Genomic DNA, 20,345 nt, shown 5'->3' with positions numbered 1-20,345 from the left:
TTTTCGAATAATCGGCCAAAGAAAGAAAGACGCAACTTTTGGTACCCAGACATGTATAGGTCATCGCTGAAATTTTAAAGTTATCGCAGTTTTAGTGGAAAAAGTTGATTTTTTGCCGATTTTGTCATTTTCGTGTTTTTGCGCGCGGCGCGTCGAAAAACACGGATTTTATTTTCAAAAAATCATATCTCAGAATCCTGTCAATGAACTCCTCCCATTTTTTAGTATGTTTTGTAAAAATGTCCGGGGAATCCGATAAAAATATTTCCAGACATGGGCTCTTTGGTCCAGACACCATTAAAACGGCATTTTAAAGTTTCATTCGACCTTTTCATAAGTAAGGATAGATTTTTGAAACTTCTTATTATTTTTCTTTGAAAAGCCAACTTATCACCTTTCATTTGCGTATAAGACAATTGAAATCGGTTGAAATGCCGAGGAGTTATGATTTTTTGAAAATAGTGGTTTTTGCGAAAATCGACGAAAATGGCCATTTTTCAGACCACCCTAAGACGGCGTAGGACACCCTAATGGCCAAACAAAAAAATACGGGTCTAATTATTTCGGCCAGGGAACCCCCAGAAAAATGTTGAGCCCGATCCGAGAACTTTTGTTTTTTTCCAAGCTGTTTTCGTGAGGAATTGCTGTATATATATTATATAGACAGCAATTATTGATTTTATATATAATATATATACAGCAATTCCCCACGAAAACAGCATGGAAAAAAACAAAAGTTCTCGGATCGGGCTCAACTGGCCGAAATAACCGTATTTTTTTGTTTGGCCATTAGGGTGTCCTACGCCGTCTTAGGGTGGTCTGAAAAATGGCCATTTTCGTCGATTTTCGCAAAAACCACTTTTTTTGAAAAGTCATAACTCCTCGCCATTTTAACCGATTTCAATTGTCTTATACGCAAATGAAAGGTGATAAGTTGACCTTTCAATGAAAAATAGTAACAAGTTTCAAAAATCTAGCCTAACAACATATGAAAAGGGCGTATGAAACTAAAATGCCGTTTCGACGGTGTCTGGACCAAAGAGCCTATGTCTGGAAATATTTTTATCGGATTCCCCGGACATTTTTACATAACATACAAAAAAATTGGAGGAGCTCATTAACAGGATTCCGAGATATGATTTTTTGAAAATAAAATCCGTGTTTTTTGACGCGCCGCGCGCAAAAACCGGAGAATGACGAAATTTGCAAAAAATCAACTTTTTTCACTAAAACTGCGATAACTTTAAAATTTCAGCGATGACCTATACATGTCTGGGTACCAAAATTTTTATCATTGAAAGACGCAACTTTTGGTACCCAGACATGTATAGGTTTTAGTGAAAAAAGTTGATTTTTTGCCGATTTCGTCATTTTCCTGTTTTTACGCGCGGCGCGTCAAAAAACGTAGTTTTTATTTTCAAAAAATCATATCTCCGAAACGTACGGTTCGACATCGCCAATTTTTGGATATGTTATGTGAAATTTTCCGAGGAAACTGATAAAAATATTTTCAGACATAGGCTCTTTGGTCCAGACACGGTCAAAACGCCATTTTAAGTTTTCATACGACTTTTTCAATAGTTAAGCTAGAATTTTGGAACTCCTTACTATTTTTTTCAAATAGCCAAACTCATCACCTTTCTTTTGCGTCTAAGACAGCTAAAATCGGATGAAATGGCGCGGAGATATGATTTTTCAAAAAAAGTGGTTTTTGCGAAAAATGACGAAAATTGCCATTTTTTGAACCACCCTAGCACGATGTAGGTCACCCTGATGGCCAAACAAAAAAATACGGGTCTAATTATTTTGGCCAAGGAACCCCCAGAAAAATTTTGAGCCCGATCGGTGAACTTTTTTTTCGGTTTAGGCTCTTTTCAAATGGAATTGCTGTATATATACTATTTTTTTCAAATAGCCAAACTCATCACCTTTCTTTTGCGTCTAAGACAGCTAAAATCGGATGAAATGGCGCGGAGATATGATTTTTCAAAAAAAGTGGTTTTTGCGAAAAATGACGAAAATTGCCATTTTTTGAACCACCCTAGCACGATGTAGGTCACCCTGATGGCCAAACAAAAAAATACGGGTCTAATTATTTTGGCCAAGGAACCCCCAGAAAAATTTTGAGCCCGATCGGTGAACTTTTTTTTCGGTTTAGGCTCTTTTCAAATGGAATTGCTGTATATATATATATATATATATATATATATATATATATATATATACACTTAGATTTTTTTTACCGTACTCGGTAAAATTTTTACCGAAATCTCCACAGCCGAGCGCTCGGTAGCCAGCCCGGTAAAAATTAGATTTACTGGGTGCTCAGTAAACTTGCTTTTGACAGCTCCGGTTAATCTGTACCGAGGAGCTCGGTAAAATTTTAACGGGCACTCAGTTTAATTTCGGAACAATTACCGAGCTTACAGTAATGCCTTTTCCCCTTTTTGTTCATATTGATTTTGAAGGTTAGAATAACAAAAAAACATTTATTTACAATAAAATTAACGAATATTCCACAAATTTAAAAGCAAGCATGTTTCAGAGATCCAAAATAATAGTTTTGAAGTTAGTCCGGAACCAAGTTCTTAATAAACAATACTTTTTAACAGAATCATATCGTCTGAAGAATATCTCTGCATTTTATCTTGCCTGAAAGAAAGTTTATATTAAATCAGAACATCAATTTGTTTTTAAATGAAAATAACCTTACCTCTAAAATAATATCCAAAGCGAGATCCAAAGTTTTTCATAAATGTGTTGTTTTTATAACTATTTAAGCAAATTTTCATCACACCGATAATTTTTAACCGTTTTCTAAGCGTCAGCAAAACACATTAAATGACAGCTAAGTTTCAACAGTAGAGCTCAGTAATATTTACTGAGTTCCCAGTAAAATTCACCAAAATTTACCGAGCAATCAGTACTTCAATTACCGAGCTGTTAAAAATAACCGAACACATGAGTTTACTGAGTTAATCAGCAGAATGAAATACCGTAGTTTGGTAATTTATACTGAACTACAGTAATTATTTTACTGTAGCATGGTAATTTTGACAAAAACTACTGATAGCTCAGTAAAATATGACTTTTACTGAGCAATCTCAGTAAAAAAATTACCGAGTAACGAATTCCTGATTTATTTTATATATATATATATATATATATATATATATATATATATATAAACAGCATGGAAAAAAACAAAAGTGCTCGGATCGGGCTCAAAATTTTTCTGTGGGTTTCCTGCTGATATGCTGTTTTGAAGGTCTCGGGACCAAAGAGCCTATGTCTGAAAATATTTTTATCGGATTCCTCGGAAAATTTCACATAACATATCAAAAAAATACTCTGAGATACAATTTTTGAAAAAAAACTGAGTTTTTCGACGCGCCACGCGCAAAAATGGGAAAATGACGTTATTTTTGTTACACTCTAATATAATATAGAAGCGATCTCCTCTAATAATTGTTAAAAACAATCAAATGGAACCCTTAAAGTTACATGTCCCTATCTCCAACTCCAAGTCCAAGCATGATTGGTTTCATACTCTGGCTTGTTCATCGCAGTCAAAACATGCGCGAAGCACCAAGGGGGTCAAACAAGTTGGAAATGCAACTTATACCGGCTGTATCTCGGCGAAAACTCAAACTTGTTGCATTCGATCCGGAAGGATGTCAAAAATCACCTCCAACAAGGTAGATCCAAAACAGACGCGTCTACCCTAAGTTACTAAGAAAAGGGCATGCCGGTGAAGTTGCATTTTCAACTTTTTTACCCCGTTGGGGCTTGTAGCCCCAATAATCAAATGATTTCTTTTATCTCGAGGATAATGAGGTCAGCAAGGGCAGAAAAAGTTCACAAAAAAACTACAACAATTACTGAAGAAGGGGGATAGGAGAAGGAAAAGCTTACGACTATATCATAGTAAATTAAGTCAGATTTATGTTGGCGGCGTGGATCGATGTGTCGTTGAGGACTCAAACTATGCAGACATATGGAGCCTAACATTTAAAAAGGGCACATAATTTTTGTAAATAATAGTGTATTCCTTTCACTCAATTGACACTTTACATAAGGTGTGAAAGGGACACACTCTTGTTTACTAAAGTAATATGCCTTAATGAAATGGCAAGCACGAATATGTCATCATGAGCTCCGATAGGGCCATGAATTGTTGCTGCTTATTACGACAGCTACTCAGACGGTGAAACATTTCCCGCGTAGGATGAGGAACTCCGACAGCGAGAACAGGTCTCCATCGGTACAATCGACCTGCGCCGGGGCGGGTTCTATGCTGGCTGCTGCTACGCTTGCGTACGTTCGCGACCATCTGGGATGGATACGCAGAACTGTTGTCAGCAGCGGGTTTGGCAGATGAACTGGCAGGCGGCTCTTATTCTCCTGCTGCTCAATGTACGACTTCTGAGACGTGCACCCACGGAAGTTGGCGGTGTAGTTACCGCCACAATTAGCGCATTTCACGCTAGGCTTATGCTGAGGCTAATGGCCTAAATTGTATGAAAGTCGATAACATTTTTTATCGTTTATTTTTCATTTTCAATCAAAGTAGATTTTTAAGGGGGTCTTTCACCAAAATTTGTGCTGATTTGGAGATTTTTTGAACAAAATGTTCTTTTTTTTTTTGATAAAAATGTCGTATTTGAAGAAACGTGATTTTGTTCTACACAAAATCCGTCGAAAATTTTACCAGGACCACGTGTTTGCTAAAGACGCCTGTTTTGATCGACAATTGAAAATAAAACTCAAATTTCAGCCCTCGTCCTGCTTGAGAAACGACCACCAAATGTTCAAATAGATCCGTGAATCCGCATAAAATTCGCTGTTTGTAAAAATATGGTTTTTATAAAAAGTTTATTTATTAGCACTCTCAAAGTAAACTTTTTTCTGTTGAGTGGAATGATAAACTTGAAGTGTAAATTATTTTTGCTAATGTTGCTGCAAAGTGTAATCTAATGAAATACCAAAGGATCTCAATACTTACCAAGCCTAGCGTATTCCGACTCTTCAGATGCTAGAGTATCATGTTATGTAGTAAACAATCGCCTTTACCGCCATCTGGGACGAAACGGGACAGCTGAACCACAAAAATAGTGCATCGTACTCGTTTTAATATAACTGTTCCTTTTCAGACTGTAATCCCAATTCGCCCCAGTTGACGGTATCTACAGTAACAAATTGTTTCACAGTCAATAAAATGGTGCATAGTTTGGAGTTCAAAAAAAGGCTGAATGTTACAGCGTAGAAAAAAATGTTTGATTCTGATGTAGTTTATTGAGGGCCCGTATTATTTCGAATTCGTATTCTAACAATCAAATCATAATTGACCTAACATGACTAGGCTTGAGTCCTGAATAGCATTAAAAGGCACAGGGAAATCAATTCAATTTTGTTAAACGCCCAGCCTGCTCTGTTTTATGATGCGCAAGCGACTATTGATTTCTGAAATATTTTACTGTGAAACAATCAGCTGAACTAGAAGTGTTGAGAGTATATAAAATACGATAAATATCGAATAAAGGCGAGAAGGCCATTATTGTTAAATATTGGAGATGCTTTTCTTTACTGAATAATAGAAGGTTTTCTTGATATTGGTAAACTTTCGTTGATTTTTAAAATATGCTAACAATAGAAGCTGCTCTTTGATATCTAGTTATTTGAAAAAGTTGGTCACATTCTGATCATGAATTTTTAGAACTATAAACAGAGATAGTAAAAATTTGCTCCAAACATCCTGATAGAATGTCACACAACTGACGAACTCTTCCCTACCGAAACTTGCTGCAAAATTCTTATGTCATAATGTATTATTACTTTTCTTCTTTATTATTAACAATCGACCACTGCAGTGGCACTCGCGTCGTTTGAGACATAGTATTTCCAGAGTATTATTATAGCTATATTTTTTTCATTCACACGCGAAAAATTCCGTTTTGCTTAATTTATACACTTTTCGTGTTAACCCTTCCTTCAGATCTGCTTATTGAAGTCTAAATCCATTGCTAAATTGGTGTCGCAAAATTATGTGTTATCTACAGGTATATTTTTTTGGTGAAAATATCTTCTCTTCTTTCATAACTGCAAACGTTGTAGCCGTGTAGGTATTCATTTTTTAAGTGATATCTACTCTAGTTTTATAGATTTTTGTTTAATGATTTATTTCATTACAATGCCTTTTTTAATCTAAAAGATGCACTTTTGGCATAGCTAAAAGAGAGTGAATGTGCTATATATTCAAATATGTTTTATATCTTCTTTTAATACAATAATACCTCCTGGGGATAAGAATAGGTTGAAGAACGATGTATTTAAACTGATGGCGATTGGCACTAAGACGACATCTCGTTGCATATGCTCCTTCGAAAAAGATTTTTGTATCAAAACAAAACTTGTTTTCAATTTCATAACACAACTGTATCAACAAATAATTTAACGAATGGCCCCAAGGTACACGGAGAAAAAAGAGTTCCCAAAATCGTGAACAAGTGCTCATGAAAATGGAAACCACGAACAAAGTGTTCAAATTTTATGGTACGTTTTTCCAAATCGTACCATGGGATTTGAACACTTTGTTCGAGGTTCCCATTTTCATGAACGCTTGTTCACGATTTTGGGAACTCTTTTTTCTTAGTGTAGAGAAGATACTTAACAAGAAATGAAGTGTGATCAAACATTTAAGAGTACCTAACCAATGTAACAATTAAGATCCAAATTGCAATTAACTTCATTCCATGTGTATTCTCAAACCGTCGCTTGTATGCAATCTTGTGACACATCCGATCTTTTTACAACAGCCGTGTCACAAGATCTCACAAAGCGAAAAAAATCGTCAAGGATATTTACGGCTGTTTGTGTGCCTTCAATTGTTGGCTTGAAATCAAGTTTCAAAAAACAAGTGTGAAAAGCTAGTCGTCTTAGTGTGAATTGCTTTTCTTCAAATATAAATGTATATAATTTGTAGTTTTAGATTAATTATTGCAACGTTTGTATTGTGTTTTGGTAACTTTTTCTTGTAGGACAGTGCTTTCAATAGATGCTACAGTTCATTCAGCAATTTTAGAAGTAAATTTGGTGTTTATTAATGATTTATTTTGCTTCATTTTATGCAGGATAGTTTGTCAGCTGCACCTGGAACTTTTCAAGTACATTCTCACAGAAATCGGTTTTGAAAGCTTTGTTATGAAATAATTTGCAACGTTTCGTAATCATTGAGCGTAATATTTCTAAAAAAAAACTACGTTGAAACAAGTTTTAAGCCTTTTGTGGCATGACTTCGAATTTGTTTAACAGAGCATAAAACAAACTATGTTTGGCACTGCAGGCATTGCTTGTAAAGGCGAGTAAACAGTACGTTTTTGCTGATTTCTAGCTTTTCTGCAGAATAAATTAGCTTTAAAACTATCGCGTTAACAAGATTAGCTGAAATTTTACCTATGTATAGTTTTTTTGATTCACGGTCACACCTTATCGAGATTTCTCTAATTTATAAATAAATAATCTGATATCCGCTAAGTGGATAAACGGACGGTACAATGCCTCAAAACTACACTTTTTGCCTACTGGGCTCTGAACTTTGGTTGCAATACACTTTGTATTAATGATTAAAAATGTGAACATTACACGTTTTACTACTGACAAACTAAATGTATACCAAATCAGTTTCGGTTTTTAATCATTGAATAAGTTACAGTTACTTAGTGTAAAAAAATTGTCAGCGAGATTTGCCAGTGGAGGTAAAAATGCAACAGAAAATTAAAAAAAGTGTTCAGATAATAAACTTTGTTTAATATTATGTTATCATAGAAACACGATACCGTTAAAAGGTACATGAACCATAATCAATTACCAAATCACTTGATTTGACCATTTTTAACTTCCAATTATTTTTGGATCAGTCACAACGAATTATGTTTAGAAAACAGAAGAGATGAATAGAAATTTTAAAACCTAAAAAAGATGAAAATATAAAATATAGGTAAAAGGTTATTAGTTTGAGTGTGTCGTTTCTTACTTATTCTCACCCCAACTGAAGATACCTTGAACTGTTTTAGAGGCAGAGTGCTTCGGCAGATGAAAAATGTAAATTTGTTTTAGCAGAACCATTTCACAATTTTTAGTTAGCTACGTCTGAAACAAAGTTCTAATTTTGCGATTACGCTGTATTTAAATATTCTCCATGTGAAATTAATAAATATCTATATGTTTTGGCTTATTTTTAACTAGTCGTGTAAATAAAAAATATAATCTTTTTCTTTCTTTAAGTGTTTGGTATTGCGTGATACGTTTTGACGTAGGTTCATTCTTTTCATACGCGAAAACGAAATGATAATAAAATGATTGCCAATTAAAGTTTAGATGAATCTGAGTCGAAAAAATATTTCAAATTTCGTAAGAAAAAGTTTTCGATAATTCAACAATTTGTAGAAACAAGAGTACCTCGATAGCAAGCAATTTTTTTATCTAGTTCATTGCTTTGTCTAGAAAAGGTTTCCTCCAACAAAGTAGCCGTTTTTCTTTGTAGATTAACCTTCTAACTAAGGAAACTGAAAACCAGTAACAAAAAGTACAAAAAATTTATATCACAGTTGCTTATTATCAAGGTTGCTTACTATCGAGGTAAATCTACAAATACCAACAAACATGAAATAAGCTTGTAACTTTCTGGAGAAGCTAACGGCAATTTAGTTCAAATGTTCGCACCTGCGATCACTGAACCTGTTTGTACAGTGACCCTTCAACGATCCTTTTTTCCGATTCACATAAATAAAGTGATATTTTTTTGTAAGATTCTCTAAATTGCGAGAAATAAATACCAATCATAATCAAGTTGCTTAAATGACAAAAAATGTTGAAAAAATGTAAATTGTTATTTCGACCTCGACTGCTTCCATGTGGCAGTGTGTAACTTTGTCCAAACCGGCCGTCCTTCTAATATGCCATGCTGGTGCGACGGTTCCTCATCCCTCGGGATATTCCACCATGGGACATGCTCCGACCAATCTTACCCTCGCTACCCTTGCGTTCCCGAGCCTTCCGGAGGAGGTCCGATGTGCTTGGTTTGCGGCTCTCCAGTACGGAGCCACAGGAAGATTGATGAGCGCTGCCTTTTCGGCTACAACTGCCACCGACGCCACCAGCGCTCCCACCACCAAGGATGTCAGACGTGGACGACCGCCGGATGTTACCGGTGCTGACCGACAGATACGGTGAACTGCTGTGAGGAGATTGTGCCAGTTCCTGATAGTTTGTTTGAGTGCTTAAATATTGTGAGCTGGTATCAAAACTACGACGATGCTGCGGTGATTGAGCATAAGTTAGAAGCAACTTCTGAGATTCATCAGAAACCGGTTCTACTTTGAGATACGGTGCGCGAAGGATACAATTAGTTTTCTGAGTTGATATTGAATCATTGCGACACTTGTCGCTATTACTTTTGTGACCTTTAAAGGACAAGATCGACTTAAGACTCATGTCCAAAGATTTAAAACTAATTAAACTTGAATTGCGGCGAATCTTTGTTTTGCTATTTTTTACATTCTCTTCTTGCTCATTGACACTGACTATCATTGTATCAATTGACTTTTTATGATCTAATTGGCGTGCATTGTTATTATCTCTGGTTGAATTATTATCGTTTTTAGTAATTGTCGGATTACTATCTAAGCGAGTACTGGACAAAAGAGAAATTTCCAAATTGCTAGTCGACTCAGACACTTTCGCGTATTTAATGGTATTTTTTCTACAGCTGGTTTTGAGATTCTCGGAATATTTCGAGGACTTGGAGGAAAATTTGTTGCTGTCTAAATTCCCCTGTTGTCACTGAATTTCGCAAAAGCTGATTTTTTGAGACTCTTTTTGATCCTCTCCCATGCTGATGTCTTCTTCTTTTGGTGACTCTGCCCCGCAGGGAACTCCCGTTGAACTAGGAGGCCCCGGAGGGCAGGCTGATTGTCACCGAAGCGCCAGGGTTGAGATTGGGGGCGGTCTAACAGGCTTGTTGTCCAGGATGCGTTCGATTTCCAACATTACGCCCGTTGACAGCCGTGGCAGGAGCTGGGGAAAGTATTCAAATTTGTATTAAAGGTTGCATTTAAAACTGTCAATGTTTACGTTTATTTTCGAATTTAGGAATGATTTCTCATGTGTACTAATTAAGTGTAAAACTAAATTGTATGGGGTTCTAAGCCTAGAAGCCTAGCTGCCGAGAGCAACTCGCCGATTGCCCGTGCTCTTCTTTGCTCTCGCGACAAAAAGGCGAGAGCGAGCGAGGAGAGGAAAAGATTGAAAGTTCTCTCCCTTGCTCGCGAGCGAGCAAAGCTTTCTTTCTTCTCACTCGAATTTCATCACTGGCCATTTTTAAGATTTATTTTAACATCATAGGCGTTGCGATTAGGTTTACTTTTTTTATGGTAATTTGTTTATGTTGCTTGCAGTTAACGTCCGTCAGTTACGTACTTTTTCTAAACAGCTAAACTATTCTATGATACTTAACTACCATCATCAGAAGTGACATTGGGTCTGGGGGGTAAGATTGGGTTATACAAAAATGCTGAAATTTGTATGACCCAATCTCACCCCAAACCCAATGTCACCCCTGTTGACGTATTCTTAATTAAATGGCCATAACCTGGCGGCCTTTCGTCATTCTCTAGAGCTGCTCTAAATGCGGAATGATCAAAACGACCAAACGGCTGCTCATCGTTGTTGTAGACTTCAGTTATATACTAACTATTGATTACTGATCGCTCTAGAAAGCAAATAAGGTGAGATCCTCAAATGATCATCATTGGTGATTGTCATCTACGACTCATGTTGTTTGCTTTCTAGAGCGATCAATAACTGGAGTTTACTACAGCGATCGTTTTGATCATTTGGCTTCCCTGCTCTACAGTCCAAACAAACATGTGTCTATGACGAATTATTAAAATTTTCATGGTTGCCACATATTTTGTTTTCAAATTTAAAAGGCTCTGCAAAATAATAAATATGTCTCATCAAAGGAGATAGGCATCAACTGACAATGCCTAATCTTTTTGTTTGGGTCGCAATTTTTAACTTCAAAGGGCCAACTTTATTACAAGAAGTTTGCCTACATGCCTATGATGTTGATATAAGTCGCTAATAATGGCTTATATGGCCAATATGCTTAAAAATTACCATGATTTAAGAACTGACTTTTTCTATACCAAAACGTTTGGAAAATCGAGTCCAATCGAGCTCAGAATTCAATTCATAAAAGATCAAAACAAATATTTTGATATATTTTAATGGCAATCATTTGGAAGTTAGACTAATCTCAGCCTGAAGAGTAGGTACGTCATATGAAGCTTACATAATTTCTAAAACAATGTGTTAAAATTATTCATGAACCAATGTAGAGTGTTGGGATATCGACATTAAGCATAGTTAATGTAAAATTCGTGAAAGATTGAAAAGATTTCTCTGAAGTTACAGATTCACAATTTCCATCAATCCTTCATCATCCTAAAACTTTACATTTCCTTCCAGTAAATTAATAAATTAAAAAAATAGAAGTTCATGGAAATGGAAATACTATAGTATATGCTACTAATAAAGTTTCCCACTATAAATAACAACAAACGTACCTGCAGGGCTTGCAAGCTTTGGTGCAATTGTTCCGGAGATGTTGCTCCCAGCAGCAAGCACTGCACGGGTTCGTGCTTGAGCGACCAGGCAATCGACAGCTGCATTGCGTTGCATCCAAGTTTTTCCGCTAACGTGCTGATATCTCTCGCTTTGTCGAAAATGCGGCGGGTTTCCTCCAATCGTTCCTAGTGAGAGGAGGAAAAGTTTGATCTTGTTCTGTACAATTTCTACGGCATACGGCAGAAACCTCTTTGTTTACTTCGTCTTCTGTCCAGGAATAGCTTTGACTCTTGGTTTTGAACGATCCTTTTGGCAACCAGAGACGTTCGGAATTCTGCGTATCCCCCAGACACATCGATAAAGGACCCCAGGCCATGAAACCGACGCCGATCTTGTTGTACATTTCGGGAAGATAAAGTTCGGCCTTTTCCCTGCAAAACATGTGATACTCGGCTTGCTCCACAATCGGTGTGACACAATTGAACTGTCTGCAGTTTGTGTAGGCTTCCATGATCTGAGTAACGAAATTAATCCTCGTGAAAAGAAACTTTTAAGACAATATTTAGTGAAGGAAGAGTTACCTCAACCGGTGACCACCTGGCTGTACCCCAATACATGGACCATCCTTGAGAGATGACATAATTCATGGCTCGAACAATTTCTGCAGTTTAAAAGATCAAGCTTTATCATGCAAATCAATGATCTTGCTATTTCAATACTAACCTTCCATCGGGCACATGGAGTCAGCTTTATGCACTAATATGATATCTATGTACGACAATTGCAATCGTTGTAGACTGGCTTGAACACTCTCTATTATATGTTTTCTGGATAATCCTCGTTCATCGGATCTGAAAAAAATAAATAAAATTTAATGTAGCTTTTACATATAATTTTAACCTTTGTCAATTCACATACTTGGTGCTCCAGTAAATTTTGGTCGTGATAACAAAGCTTGTTCGTTTCCACCCGGCTTTTTGAATAATTTTACCCAATTCAAGTTCTGCTCTCGTGCCTGAAATAAACACAAACTTCGAAGATGATTGAACACATAAATTTTAAAGCACCGAATACCTGAGTGAGCTTCGGAAAGATCGAACAAATTGATGCCACTGTCGATGGCTAGACGCAGGATGGCTTCCGCCTGTTCCTCCGAAACTCCGGGCGAAAATATGGGCCATGTTCCAAGGCCGACGTTCGAAACGCGGAGGCCACTTTTGCCGAGATTTTTGTAACGCAATCCGGGCGTGGCCGTGGCATTATTGCGCACAGGAATGGCCGGGTTCGAGCCCAAGCTTATAGAGCGACCTGTTAAAAATTGCAACAAATTTAAGAAATAATATTCCAGGGTGACTGATTATAACACTGATTAAAAGAATTCAAAATTGTGCCTTTTTGAAAAAAGTACATTGCCATCTTGACGATCGAGGGCGTAACGGTTTATCTTAAATCTCTTTTGTAACTGTGTGTTATGTGAAATGAAACACGAGTATTCAGCACTTGTGGAATTATTTTGAATCGTAGTTTATAATAAAACAGAAAAGTATAAATAATTTATAAATAAACAGAAAAGGCATCTCTAGAAAATCATTTTTCAAATAATATATAAAAATATCAACAATAGTTTTATGCAAATAATACGACCTTAATGTGTGTACATTAAACTATGATATAACTAATTCCTCGACAAAGAGGTTGAAAAAAGGACACAAATACAACAAATCAAATTTAAAACAACTCTAATGGCTAGGTTGTATACAATAAACAATCGATGAAAAGATGTATACCGAAATCTAGTTGAGCAGTCGTACCACTGAATTCCTCCATACAATCAAGTGATGCTATCGGCGCACGACACCTGGAAAGAAAAAGAGAATAATATTTGAAAGTTTTACAAAAATACGCACAGATTAATATGCTTTGATTACAATGATTACAACGATTATAACCGCATTCAAAATTTGAGCTCATTTTAACACGTTGATTGATGCCAATTGTAACATTTGCAATAGAACAACATAACGATTGAAATACTATTTCAAAACTTTATTGCAACAATTTTTGAAAAATAAAATGCAAAAAAAAAAACATTAAAATCTAATCTATTTAGTCAGTTCAACTTTTCCTTAAATATGCCCAAGTGTTTTATATGAATATTTATATAATTATTTTATTATGCTGTCCAAATTTCTCCTAACCTAATAAGGTAATTTTTCTTGACACCCTTCAATATTTTTATTAAAAAATTGGGTACACTGCAAAATGCATCCATCTTGTATTTTTAATCATCTGAAAAATATCCGAAAATGTTACGTAAAATGTTGTCAAATGTCCAAATAACTCTAAATGGATTTGATTTCCGTGTCAGGTTTGGGTATATCACATATGGTCGTACTAGGACATGTTTCATTAAGTATCTTGCTATGCGGGTTTACTCCAGTTTCATGGATTCCCTAGCCAGCTACAGCACTGTTGTTAAGTTTTCAGATGTAAATTCACATTCACTTTGGCCCCATTCGAGTTAATAAAAAATTGTAAAAAATACAAATTATAGATGTGATTGACGTGTTTTGCAGAGTCCACTCTGCCAAATCGTCATTTGTGTGCTACATTCTGAAAACGAACATTTAGAACTTTTCGAGAGAATCGATTTTTAAGTTTGAAAAATTAAAAGATTTTCAAAACTGATGTAAACAAAAATATAAAAAAGCATGTGTCACAAATGTGCTTTGAAAGTTAAAAAATGTACATGGTAATTGCCTTGAAAATGTAAATCAAAATAAATTTAAGAAAAAAAAATCATCAATTTGTATGACGTGACACAAGATAGAACGGTAATTTTAATGAGAAAATGCTCATGTCACAAGCTGCGATAAAGAATCATCATCAAAAGAAAATCTTTGAACGTTTACAAGAGCAAAAATCCGAAGGGAACATGGCTCTCCTTTCTCGTGCACGAAAAATCGGTAAAAAATCTAGAAAAATCATCATCTTGATTATTCGGTGGAACATCTTTTTCAATACTACACTTGCAAGTGTAACGTCACACGTCGAAAAATGACCTGTCACTATTTGTAGATGGACAATGTGTGTAAACAAAGCGAAATAAATAGTTGCTGACAAGGAAATTCACAAAGAAATCATCAACAGAATGATTTTCTTAGCGAAATTCGGGAGCAATTTTCTTTTGTTTGATTTTCCTCCTCTCTATTTCGCGGTTGAAGAAGCTCGCAAGCGAAATTGTTTTTTTTTATTATTATTCCATCCCTGGTCACAAGTGTGCATCGTGAAATCAGGGAAACAGAAGCAAATTTCCGAAATCGGGTTGAAGAGTTTGTTGAGTTTGACAAAACGTTATCGTTTACTCATTTTCGACCAAAAGGGTCGTTGTCACAAAAAAGCACACATGCGATGAAATGAAGACATTCAATTCTAGAGTTTTTTTTAATGGACCTATAAGCTATTGTCTTTCATATGTTTATGACCTTTTCGAAAAAAAAAACTGTAGATCCTTCTTAAAACATATAAAAAGGTAACAAACACATTAATTATTACGGGGGAAAATACACTTATGGATCACGTCGCATTTGAATGATTCCTAAGATCAAACTTAAGGTCTTCTTTCAAATTTGTATGGAGAGTCATACTACTTCATACGAGTCAAACACATTTGGACATTTTTATCAATGATTTAATCGCGGTGTTAAAAAAATCATGTGGTAAGATAAATTTTTGTTTGAAGCTTAAGCTCACACTCATTTCAAATAATAAAGAATAAGAAAAAAGTTTACAAAGCAAATACTGAAGACATTAAGTTCCTTGAGATTTAGTTTTATTCTAGTTTTGGTTCATACACCCTATAAATCCATTCCACTAAACAATGCAGAAAACCTACAGCTCAATCGACAAATTCGATAAAATTGGAAATTTTGACCAAAATTCTATAAATCTGAAAGTTTTATTTTAATGTTTTTGTCTTTCTTACTAAAGAAAGGTATAGGTTTTACTTTATGGCTGGACGTCATTTTCAACTTCATAAATAAGACGATACAGCATGCATATTAATCGGAAAAATCGCCAAAAAATCACACTGCATTGATTTTCGACGCTCTATCGATTCATCTTGACAGAACTCGTCTATTTCCAACCTCCGAATTTTGAGAAAATAAATTCCGTGGAGATCGAGTGATGTTCGTGTGTGGTAAAATGTTGCCAAATTTTGTGTCGCGTCGTTCTCAGCTCCCCTGAATCCGATTTTGATTCTTCTGGATGCAGATGAAAGCTAATGTGCTGAACCTGGGCGAGTTGCCGTTAAAATTTCGAAATATCCATCTGTTTTCGGCTGTGGCCAGACTTTTCAACAAAATACACAGTTTTCTAATGCAAAAAAAGGTAAAAAAATGCATTTTCATATCTTTTATTTATCTCAAAAATTGCATTTTTCGAGCTCTACAACCTCCCAAATTTTCATCCAGGTTCATAATATGGTTCTGGAGTTAGAGCCGTTTGATTAACCTACCATAAGAAAAAAAATCCCTAAAAAATGGTAAAAGCCCACCTGGTGACCTTCGCCAACATTTTTCGTTTCTAATTTTATCCGAAGTTTCTTCCTACATTCATAGTACAGACCATGAGTGAGCATCTGAAACAAATTTGACATCAATCGGCAATCCCGAACAACTTTTAGAACGATTTACTTTTTGCCTTTCTTACTAAAGAAAGCTTATCGAGCTGTCAAATCACAACATGGAGTTAAACTTTCTGTGCAGTTGCTGTGAAGCTTACCAAGGCTTTTCAAAAAGTTTAACTCCATGTTGCACGCACACACTCTCACTTTTAATTTCTCGATAGGTTTTACTTTATGGCTGGACGTCATTTTCATCTTCGTAAATAAGACGATACAGTATGAATAATAATCGGAAAAATAGCCAAAAAATCACACTGCATTGATTTTCGACGCTTCGTCGCCAAGTCGACAAGTTGTCAAGTTGAGCTTCGAATACTGGCGCGGGAATGCTGGTGCATATATGTTTTGGCTCGACTTATACTCGTTTGTAGTAGCTTGTCTACCGATGTTTCCTTCAACATGTAAGGTATCGTAGTTTTTCGGTTTCTTTAGTTCTGTCCGTTTTTGCATAACTGTCCAATGTTTTTGCAAAGACTTTTGTGACATAGGACGCGGGTACGAACATTCATCCGGGTACGAACAATTTGTTTCCCGTGTGCTCCTAAAATCGCCTTTAAGTATGCTTCATTTTGACGTGATTTCGTAAGTTTATTTAACAGACCCGGTCGGAAAAAAATCTGGTAAATTTGAGTGTCTGGCGCAGGCGGACGTTTGTCGTGCAGTTCAGACACACTTGGCACATTTCTTTTAGCCAGGTTTTGCGTGACGCCCGACGAATCTGGCAAAAATCTGGCGGAATAACACACAGCTGTCTGGCACAAAAACGAATCGGTTCAATCGGTTGAACCGTGCACGACCGGTTTGTTGCATATTCGCCAGAATTCTGGCAACATTCTTGGGCCAGTCGGGGGGAAAATCTGCCAGACGTCTTGCGCAGCTAAGTGCAGCGCCCAAGACAAAACGCCCGCCAGGCGCCCCCCTTTTCCGTCTGGGGAGTTCATTGGATTCCAATAGGAGCTTCCCACACGGAAGAACATCTGGCGTAGATGGTGTGTCTGGCGACGGCGGACGATTGTCGGGGGTAAGCTTAGACACAAATAAAAGAAAATCATGGTTGTGGTCCCCGCTTTGCGGTTCACTGCCCGATTCGAGCTCGAACTGCTTGAAACATCTTTGTCGTGTAGTTTGAAAAGAGCTGGCAAACACTTCAAAGAAAACAAACACGTTTTAACTTGCTAGGTCGAAGCAGTAGTTTTTTCAGTTTTCCGATTTTCGGCGCCGGAACGACTCGGACCGTGCACGCAACAGCAGGGAACCGACGACGCCGAGGTCAAAAACGCTGGCAACACATTCCACGGCCGCGTTACTCGAGGCGCACGGATGAGGAACGTGGATTGGTGGCCGGAACTTGTTCTCGGTCCTGTACGAGATGTCCCGGCTGAACCGTCGGTGCAGTACAAATCAGGATTGTGGTCGGAGCATTGGCAGATGGCAGAGATTCTGATGCAGAAGCTACCGGAAGTGTTGGAATGCATTTCCGTTGAAAAGCTGTGATGCATCAAATCAACCAGCTGTCCGTTTACGCGGCCCAGTCGCCCAGAGCGCCCCTTCGTCAGTCGCAACCTCAACTCGGCGGAGATGATGGCCAGTAAGATGAGCATGTCCATGCTTTCGATCAGCTCGACCTTGCTCCACTCGCCGACCAACGTAATGCCAGGACCTTCGGCTTCGTCGTCCGGGAGCTTCACCGCAATCAACCAAAATGCCTCCACCAAACCAGCGCTGCACCACAAGACCACCAACAGCAGATGTCTACCAGCAAGCTCCACCTGAAGTCGTTGACCCCAGACAACGGAAACATTACGCTGAACGCAGTCTACAATTCAGCGATTTCAACCAATCAACCGGGTCATCATCACCACCACGCCACCAATCATCATCAGCCGGAAGCCGGTTCCAGCTAGCTGTCCCATCTGTACCAGATGCACCCTTAATTTCGGACACCTTTGCGTACAACGCCGAGCAGGGCATTCTAACGTCTCCCCCTTCAGTCCCGTCTCGTGCCGGTGCCACGCTGGTAGCAGCAAATCAAAGTCGCTTCACGACGAATCCGCGCCGGTTCATCCACCTCGTCGTCCGTCATGCAAACACTGATCAACAAAGCGACGACGCTGGACTCTTTCTCGGGTCGGAAGACATTGGATTCACCCGGTGCGGAACGGTACGCGTAAGTTCGGTTGCTTGGTTTTACACCGGATGTTGGAACGGTGTGTGCTGCGGAAGCGAGTGCAACATCAGTTCGGCACCTGCATGACTGTCCAGCCCGTACGTGTACCTCCATGGCAACTGCAAGATGTTCTAGAAACACTCCTGCAGCCGGAAATAGTTCGTGCATTACCGGCTGGTATCGCAGGTAAGATTACATCCCGGAATAATCTCAAAACGATTCTAACCCTACTTTTCCCTCTTAACAGAAAATCTTGAAAAAGCACCTCGAAAAAAAACTTTAACACAACGCCGGATCGAGGAACTGCCAATGTGGTGCGAATGCTGAGCGTCATGTGTGCCAACGCACCCTCGGACGCACCTGCACGATCGATTTTCACTCAATGCAGTGGATCAACGAGGACACCGGAAAGACGAGGACCGTGCAGTGGAAGAACAATCACTGCTCGCGCAACCACACGGAACAATGATCATAACCGCAGGCACGCTTGCAACCCTCACAACGGCCGCGTCTCTTTCGAGCGAAACTGGCGATCCAAGCGCCTTCGCCGTCCGAACGAGTTGTGTCAATCTAGCTACGCGACCTCCGAACGCCACTCGAGAAGTACGGATTGCGTGCCTCATGGAGGAGCGCGGACTGGTGCCGAATTCATCCGGAACTTGTACTCGGTTCTGTACGAGGTGTACAGTTCTTCGGCAGGATCCTCTGTGCGGTACAAATGCTTACGTGCCCTGCAGTGGTTGGTGTACTTTGCGAACGATGCGCTCTTGCGAGAAGTGCTCAAGAACAAGCTAGTTTCTCGCGCATTGACGGCATGATGGCATCCAACGATCTCAGAATAGTGGTCGGAGCGCCGGAAGCCGGTTCCAGCAAGCAGTACCATCTGTACCAGACGCACCCCACTTTTCGAACACTTGGCATTCTGACGACTCCACTCTCAGTCCCGTCCGGTGCCTGGGCCACGCTGACGGCCACTTCGGCCGTTGCCGCGTCTTACCACGACACACGATCCCACTGCCCGGGCCAACTGAAGGTGTAGGACATCCTGAAGCGCAAGGTCTCACCCAAGCAAAAATCCCAGAGCAGCAGCAAATGAAAGTCGCGTTCCGACGATTCCACGGGATGTTCCGCGACCGCAGCTGCGAATCTACGACCGCTGCGGCATCCAGGTAGTCTCCTCCCTCATGCAGGAACTGATCAACAAAGCGACCACGCTGGGCTCTTCCTCGGGTTGGAAGACATTGGATTCACTTCCCGGTGCGGAACGGTACGCGCAAGTTCGGTTGAATGGTTTTACACCGGATGTTGGAACGGTGTGTGCTGTGCAACTTCCAGTTAGACACCAACAACTGCATGACTGGCTGTAGATCCAGCTCTTCAACGCCCAGTCCAGCCCGTATCTGGTATCGCAGGTAAGATCACATCCCGGAATACTACACAAACGATTCTAACCCTGCTTTTCCCTCCTAACAGATAACCCTGAAAAAGCACTTCGACAAAAACGCGTCCGAAGTAAAGGCAATCACGGAACTAAGTCGGAGAATAAACAGGATCAACAGAGTCATTCGGTCCACCCGGAACGACTGCTGAACGTGCCCGGATAACATTTGGATCAAAATCTGTCGAACCTACGGAGGAAGCGATTACGCGCTGGTACCGGGTGAGAAGATTTGGTAGAGGCGAAACGAGAAAGGCCAACGGATTTGTCACAGGCTAACGATGGGTTTGTCGGGCGTTTGGGACCGAGAGCGCTGTTCAACAAGAACCAGCAAGATAGGACTAACATATTGTTTCATTCAGAATTTGTACCTTCTACATTTTTGCGAATAAAATGCTCTTCATTGGTTGTTTTGTTTCATTATT

General features: G+C 38.7%; 2 protein-coding genes across 2 annotated transcripts in view; one reads left to right on the top strand and one right to left on the bottom strand.

Annotated features, from left to right (window-relative positions):
* Positions 1-5,275: 5,275 nt before the first annotated feature.
* Positions 5,276-20,345, bottom strand: part of LOC6045828 (voltage-gated potassium channel subunit beta-2) — a 33,584-nt gene continuing 18,514 nt past the window's right edge. Inside the window, exons 6-13 of the mRNA XM_038251737.1 lie at positions 13,416-13,486; positions 12,703-12,936; positions 12,547-12,643; positions 12,352-12,479; positions 12,210-12,289; positions 11,876-12,142; positions 11,628-11,813; positions 5,276-10,074 (exon numbers count right to left, since the gene is read on the bottom strand). Of these exons, the coding sequence (XP_038107665.1) occupies positions 9,973-10,074; positions 11,628-11,813; positions 11,876-12,142; positions 12,210-12,289; positions 12,352-12,479; positions 12,547-12,643; positions 12,703-12,936; positions 13,416-13,486 (1,165 nt within the window). The 3' untranslated portion in view covers positions 5,276-9,972. The remainder of the gene's footprint in view (positions 10,075-11,627; positions 11,814-11,875; positions 12,143-12,209; positions 12,290-12,351; positions 12,480-12,546; positions 12,644-12,702; positions 12,937-13,415; positions 13,487-20,345) is intronic.
* On the top strand, positions 18,124-19,416 carry LOC119766645 (E3 ubiquitin-protein ligase TRIP12-like). Its single transcript, XM_038251739.1, has 2 exons — positions 18,124-18,668; positions 18,730-19,416. Exon 2 carries the CDS (start codon positions 18,803-18,805, stop codon positions 19,298-19,300), a length of 498 nt encoding a protein of 165 aa, XP_038107667.1. The 5' UTR covers positions 18,124-18,668; positions 18,730-18,802; the 3' UTR covers positions 19,301-19,416.

The sequence above is a fragment of the Culex quinquefasciatus genome, chromosome 2 (genome assembly GCF_015732765.1).
Source record: "Culex quinquefasciatus strain JHB chromosome 2, VPISU_Cqui_1.0_pri_paternal, whole genome shotgun sequence".
In the NCBI taxonomy this organism is placed as follows: domain Eukaryota; kingdom Metazoa; phylum Arthropoda; class Insecta; order Diptera; family Culicidae; genus Culex; species Culex quinquefasciatus.
This window is presented reverse-complemented; position numbering and strand designations above follow the sequence as displayed.